Source organism: Peromyscus eremicus, chromosome 1 (assembly GCF_949786415.1).
Source record: "Peromyscus eremicus chromosome 1, PerEre_H2_v1, whole genome shotgun sequence".
In the NCBI taxonomy this organism is placed as follows: domain Eukaryota; kingdom Metazoa; phylum Chordata; class Mammalia; order Rodentia; family Cricetidae; genus Peromyscus; species Peromyscus eremicus.
Window position 1 is genome coordinate 191,549,281 of NC_081416.1, and position 7,671 is coordinate 191,556,951.

General features: G+C 40.0%; 1 protein-coding gene across 1 annotated transcript; it reads left to right on the forward strand.

Moving 5' to 3' along the window:
- Positions 1-6,059: 6,059 nt before the first annotated feature.
- Positions 6,060-6,929, forward strand: LOC131902690 (vomeronasal type-1 receptor 4-like). Its single transcript, XM_059253698.1, has one exon. It carries the CDS (start codon positions 6,060-6,062, stop codon positions 6,927-6,929), a length of 870 nt encoding a protein of 289 aa, XP_059109681.1.
- Positions 6,930-7,671: the final 742 nt, after the last annotated feature.

Below are 7,671 nucleotides of genomic sequence, written 5' to 3' on the forward strand. Positions count from 1 at the left end.
CCACCTAGGCCTGGCTGTGGATCTCTGCATCTGGTTCCCTCAGTCATTGGATAGGGTTTCTAGCATGACAATTAGGGTGTTTGGCCATCCTATCACCAGAGTAGGTCAGTTTGGGATGTCTCTCAACCATTGCCAGTAGTCTATTGTGGGGGTATCTTTGTGGATTTCTGTGGGCCTCTCTAGCACTTTGCTTCTTCCTATTCTCATGTGGTCTTCATTTATCACAGTCTTTTATTCCTTGTTCTCCCTCTCTGTTCTTGATCCAGCGGGGGTCTCCTGCTCCCCTAAGCTCTCTTTCTCTCGAACCTTGCCCTTCATTACCCCCACTCACACCCATGTTGTTCATGTAGATCTCATCTATTTCTTTGTCATTGGGCAATTCCTATGTCTTTCTTGGGGTCCTGTTTTCTAGGTAGCCTCCCTGGAGTTGTGAGTAGCAGTCTAGTCATCTTTGTTTTACATCTAGTATCCTCCTATGAGTGAGTACATACCATGTTTGTCTTTCTGAGTCTGGGTTACCTCACTCAGGATGATTTTTTCTAGATCCATCCATTTGCCTGCAAACCTTATGATATTTTATGGTTTTTTTTATTTAAAAAATTTATTCATTTTACAAACAAAGGACAGATCCCCCCCTCTCATCCCTCTTCCTGCTCCCCACCCCACTTCCTCCATGACTTACCCCCATCCCCTCCTTCAAAAGGGCAAGCCCTCCCATGGGGGGACAGAAAAGCCTGGTATATTCAGTTAAGGCAGGACCGAGCCCCTCCATCAAATATAAGCAAGGTGTCTGACCATAGGTAACAGGATCCAATGAGCCAGCTCATGCACCATGGATAGATCCTGATCACGCTGCCAGGGGCCTCTCAAACAGACCCAGCTGCAAAATGGTCCCCCGTATACAGAGGATCTAGGCTGGTTCCACAAAGGTTCTAGAGCTGTCAGTCTGAAGTTCATGAGTTCCTATGAGCTTGGTTCAGTTGTCTCTGCATATTTCCCCCATCATGATCTTGACTCCCCTGCTCATATAATCTCCCTTCCCTCTCTTCATCTTGGCTCCTGGAGCTCAGCCTGGTGCTTGGTTGTGGATCTATGCATCTCCTTCTAACAGTTACTGGATGAAGGCTCTGTGGAGTGAGATAACCCAGACTCAGAAAGACAAATATGGTATGTACTCACTCATAAGTGGATACTAGATGTAAAGAGAAAGATAATCAGACTACAACCCACAGATCCAGAGAAGCTAGGAAACAAGGAGGACCCTAAGTGGGATACATTAATCACCTTGGGAAGGGGAAACCAATGAGATCTCCATAAGTAAACAGGGGTATGAGGGGAAGGCAATTGAGGGAAGGGGAGAAGGGGATGAGAACATGAGGAAATAGGATGATCCAGCTGGGGGATGGATGGAGTGAGATGCAATGAAAGAGATACCATGATAGAGGGAGTCATTATGGGGTTAGGGAGAAACCTGGTGCTAGGTAAATTCTCAGGAATCCACAAGGTCAACCCCAGATTAGACTACTAGCAATAGTCGAGAGGGAACCTGAATTGGCCTACCCTGGTAATCACATTGGTGACTACTCCTTTGTATTCTTTATCTCTAACAGCTAGCTTCTGTCTGCAGCAGATGAGAATAAATACAAAGACCCGCAGACAGACATTACAATACTATACATAGTGAGAAACCTTGGAACACTCAGCCCTAAACGGGACGTCGTCATCAAGTCCCACCCCTCATGGTTGTAAAAATTTTTTGAAAGAGGAAGCAGAAAGAACCAGTCTTACAAGCCAAAGGGGATGGAAGACTCCAAGAAAATAAGGCCCACTAAATCAACATGATCAAGCTCATATGAACTCACAGACACTGAGGCAATATATATATATGGGTCTGCACCAGGTCCTTTGCAAATATATTTTGGCTTCCAGTTTAGTGCTTTTATGGAATTCCTGAGTGTTTGAATGACTTGGTGTCAGTTTATGTGCTTTTTCTTGGGCTCTTTTGTAGCACAAATTCTAATTGGTCTTAATAATAAAAACCCAGATCAGATATAGGGGTAAATGCTGAAAGATCAGAGAGACAAAGGAACAAGCCATAGCCACCTCTTACCTCCATGACTTCTCAGTCTGAGAGGAAGCTGAGCTCCTCTCTCTTCCCACCTTATCACTTCCTTTTCCTGCCTAGACATATCATTTTCTGTCTCCACCTCCCTAGTGCTAGAATTAAAGGCATGAGACCCCAAGTGCTGGAATCAAAGTGTGTGCCACCACTGCCTGGCTTTTTTATCTTTTACACTAGATCAATCTTGTGTAGCTCAGGGTGGCCTTGATCTTCCTGCTTCCTCCCCCCCCCAAGTGCTGAGAAAAAAGTGTGTGCCACCACTGCCTGACCTCTGTGGTTTTCTAATGGCTAGCTCCATCCTCTGATCTTCAGGCAAGCTTTATTCATTAGAGCACAAACAAAATATCACCACACTCTTTCCCTTTTATTTGTTTTGTCCAACTTCAACGTGTTAGAGGTTTTTTTATATCATATTATATTACAGTATTATGTTATTTTATTGTCCCTTACAGGCCATTTTGTTTTCCAATGAGAAACAGAAAAAAAAATAGATCAGAGTGTGAGTGAGAGAAAGTGTCGAGTAATTGGGAGGAGAAGAGGGAATGAAAACCACAATCAGGATGCATTAAATGAGAGATAAATCTATTTTCAATAAAAGGAAAAAAGAGAACTCAGAATATTATATCACATTTAGGTAGCAGTTCTCAACCTGTGGATTACAACCCCTTTGGGGTTCAAACAACACTTTCACAGGGGTCACATATCATGTATCCTGTATATCAGATATTTATATTAGTATTCATAACAATAGCAAAATTATACTTATAAACTAGCAATAAAAATAATTTTATGCTTGGGGGTCACCACAACATGAGGAACTTTAGTAAAGGATTGAAGTATTAGGAAGGTTCAGAACCACTGCTTTCAAGTTTTAACAAATTCTTTCCACCACTGATGATTCTCCTAATAATTACTTATTTGCTATATATTAATGTTCTTAAATGGTTGTGTATTGTGTAAGTAACCCAGCACTCTCTCAAAAGTTCTTGCTGGTTTTTAAATCCAAACTGCGGCATCATCTGGGAAGAGTTCCTTTCAGAACATCCTGTTTCTTGTATGGAAAATATTCTGGGTTTCCCTCCTAATACTAGTATCAACCAATACTTATAAATGAGATTTTCTTACAAAATGTCAATAGCAGATTGGCTTCAGTTACAATGTAAACCTAAAAGAATTAACTTTGAAGACTACACTTGATCTCAAAATTTTCCAATGAGAATGTGAATTAGTCACATCCTGCTCAGTACTATTAGCTTAGAAGACACAAACAAGATATTACTGTCACTGAATTTCTCTTCTATAATTAATGAGGCAGAGTTCTCAATTCAAAAATGGATAAATTGGATTTGGTCATATGACACATCAGGTAATAATGAAATGAAATGATGCAAGCATGTCTTGATGATGTATGGAAGACAGACATCAGAATTTCATCATTCATACTGGTCTCCAGGGAACTCAACAGATAACAATGGCTCCAAACTGTAACATTTCATTGAGGGGATAGCAAGAAACTTGTAATTGCTTTTAATATATGACACCTGGGAAAGAGATGCTCAGAAAAGTTTCCCTTGCTTCACGAAAAGTTGTGTACACACTACTACTGAAGGTGAAAATTTAATTGCAGGTCTGAGGGGAGGGGGTGTCACAGAATCACAGACCCATATCTCAGGCACTGATTACCTCCCTCTAGTGAATGTCAGGGACCATAAGACCCTGGATGTGAGATTGCCGTCCTGAGAAGGGAAACAGCACTTGGAGAGCATCCTGGGGAGTTTGTGAGTCTAAATCCACAAAGCAAAACTAATCTGAAGAATCCAGCTAAGTGAGACATCCAGAAAAGTAAACTTGGAATTGAACTAGGTTGCATAACAAAGCCAACTAGCAATTGGAGAAAGATCTGAAGCATGGGCTGAAGACACAGGCAAAATAAACATGAGGTAATAGACACAGAACACAGTCTCTGTCATCCTCACCTTCATGAATCCTCCACTCACTGGACTTCTTGTGATTTAGTCCAACTGATAATGAAAACTAGAATGCAAGGAGCTGAGAATTGTAAGAATTTTAAGGCAAGGAGCCTTAAAAGCAGTCTACTGCAAAGCTACGATTCTGGGAATTCTTCCTGCTGATGAGCTGATTCTACAGTTGTTTCCCCAGGTGTGCTTCAGAGAGTGGGACGAAGGTAAGGGAACCATGCAATCCCATGCAGAAAGCATATCTGCATGCAGAGTGCTTGAGTAGAAAAATCTCAGACTGTCACAGGAGGCCATTGATGGAAACAGGGACTACTTCTACCCTGAAAGTCATGTAGTCTGATACTATGACGAGGCAGCTTTCTTCCTAAATTATGCTCGGGAAAATAAGCACAAAAATAAGCACCACTGTTTAATAATTCAAACACTGCCAGTCAGATGTGGACCACTGTGTTTACACATAAATTCTTTCTTAATTCTTCCTTTACTTAGAAGTTATATGCTGGACTAATTTGCTGTTTGAGGATACAATGGTGTGGAGGAGAAAATTGAAAGTTTATTTAGCTATTACAATACAGCTGTGAATCTAATGCTTTTCTAAGAAATGCTATATTTTGTTTATTTGGGGTTTTTTGGAGGGGGTGTTGAGACACGGTTTCTCTGTGTAGTATTGGTGCCTGTCCTGGATCTTGCTCTGTAGACCAGGCTAACCTCCAACTCATAGAGATCCGCCTGGCTCTGCCTCCCAAGTGCTGGGATTAAAGGTGTGCACCACCACCACCCAGCCTATTTATTTATTTTTTAATAGTACTAATCTAAAAGTGGAGATTTATTCCCTCTATTTTTATATTTATGTGAAAATCTGCACACACATCTGTGCATCACATGTGTGCCTGGAATGCTCAGAGGCCAGAAGAAGGAATTGGAACACCCAGAACTGTAGGCACAGACAATTGTAAGCTACCATTTGTGCTGGGAATTGAACTTGGATCCTTTGGAAGAGCAGCCAGTGCTCTTAGCTACTGTGCCATCTGTCCAGCCCCAAATACTTCAAGCACAAAACTTTACACTGAAAAATGATAGTGTGTACACATCGCAGCAAAGTTGGTTTGTGTGCAAACCTTACCTCCCTCCTCAGAGATCACTTGCTTAGGTAGCACTGAGGTGTGCCACAAGATCCATAGTCATACTGTGGGTACTCTATGCACATTTACTTTGGGTTTCTTTTCCTTCCTTAAATTAAGGCAAGGCATGTGAATATGAGTGGTTTCCATTAGACTATCATTTTATTTTCCTTTATAATACAAGTATTAATAAACCATTAGGCAGTTATCTGAAAAGTGGGCTGTTTTTGCACTGATGTATATTATTTCTCTTGAGACCAGTTCCTGCATGGTTATAGTTCCTGCTGTACATTCAAATACCCAGTATTCACTAGGAATAGGTATTTACTCATGCAAGAAACAGCTACACACATGCAAATTTCACTACAAAAAAAACATGCAACAACAGTAATTTTGAAAAGATAAATATCAAACCTAAGTACAAGGTTGTTCATTTTAAGAACTGACTTGAATGATTTTATAGGTAGTTGTGGATATCAGTAGCCTAACAGTTGACTTTGTGGACTTTAAAGTCCTCACTTTATCATTACCCAAGGTTGAATTTACAAATAATTGACTCAGATTAGCTTATTTCACTTTTCCTTATCTATATAACTAGAGCTAGAGCAGAGGCTTCTACACAGACTGTGAACATTGACTAAATTGCATACACTATCTTCAATACATTATACACTCTCTCTTAGCTTATAATGCTGCCTTTTGATTTCCTGTTTAAGAAAAATTAAAGAAGCATTCTGCATTAGTCTTATTATGGATATAGAATGCAGTATATAACATAGTGCATGCAGATCATGCCTCATCTTCCCATGCTACAATCCTGAGACAAGAGTTAACATCATGGAAGCCAGTGGCATGGTCATAAGAGTGATCTTTTTGTCACAGTCTATGGTTGGAGTCCTGGGCAACTCCTTCCTAGTCTACAACTACCTGCTGCTTTACTTCTCTGGGATCAGGTTAAGGTTCACAGACTGGATCCTGCAACACTTGATTGTAGCCAACTTCTTAACTCTCCTGTGTAAAGGAGTACCGCAGACAATGGCAGCTTTTGGTTTGAAAGACTTCCTTAATGATTTTGAGTGCAAACTCATCTTCTATCTTCACAGAGTAGGGAGGGGTGTGACCCTAAGCAGCACCTGCTTCTTGAGTGTCTTCCAGGCTATTACCATCAGTCCATCAGGTTCCAGGTGGTCACGGCTTAAAGTCAAGTCTCCCAGTTACATTGCTGCTGGTGTATACATGAGTTGGATCCTGGCCCTCATAGTAAACATAACTTTTCCTATGTACATTACTGCAAGATTGAACCATAGGAATATGACAAGTCTTAAAGAGTTTGAATACTGTTCTTCTGTTCGTCATGACAAAGCCTTTGACACTTTCTCTGCAGTATTACTCACAAGTCCTGATGTGTTTTTTGTGGGACTGATGCTTTGGTCCAGCAGCTCCATGGTTTTCATCCTCTGCAGACACAAGCAGAGAATGAAGCACATTCATAGGAGCAATTCCTCCCTCAGGTCCTCCCCTGAATCCAGAGCCACCAAGACCATTCTGCTCTTGGTGAGCACCTTTGTCTGCTTTTACACCCTTTCTTGCCTCGCACAAGTTACTGCGTCTCTTCTGTATAATCCAGGCTCTTTCTTAGTGAACATGGCTTCAGTACTCAGTGCATGTTTCCCAACTGTGAGTCCCTTTCTGCTGATCAATCGTTAACTCTGTGAGTCTCCACTCTGTTTTGCCTGTGCAGGGAATACAATATTCTAAACATATCAGTAACATCAAAATTGTGTGTTTTTGAATAATGTATACATTTTATTCAATCATGTGTATATATTCAATCATGTCATAAAAGCTGGTGGTGTGCATTCATGAACTAACATGTACACATACAATTTGTGAACACATTATAAATTATATATTTTCATATCCTATATTTTTTGTGACATGAAGAATATTAATAAATTTATATAAGTTATGAATTTGTCAAGTTTGTAAAACAATTCATTGATTTACAATCTACTTTTTAAAATATTTATCTTGCCTTCTTCTACAGCAACAGATTAAAATTCATTGGATAGTTTTTTCTTAGCCATTTCTCTTGCCAAACCAAAATATATATATATATCCAAATGAAGATAATCAAATAGCATTTCATTACCCTCATGCTCTGAACAGAAAATATGTATAAACTTGATAGAATTTGACTATTAAAGGATAGTCTGCATGTGAGTGTAATAACACTGGTACTGAAGAAGGTTTTAGCAGGCAATGGACATTTGTATACTACTTTTTCTATGTTGACTTCTGTACATCCTTGGTTTGGGGGGGCCAATATTTTTCCAGATTTATTGCAGTAGGATTGAAAAATGAAATTTCATTTTTAGGTTATGTGTGGTGAAAACTTCCTGTATGCATATGTGTATATATAAAATGAAAAATTGATTGTCAAATCGTG

Coding starts and splice junctions, on each gene's coding strand:
- LOC131902690 (XM_059253698.1), top strand. CDS start 6,060: ATGGAAGCCAGTGGCATGGTCATAAGAGTGATCTTTTTGTCACAGTCT.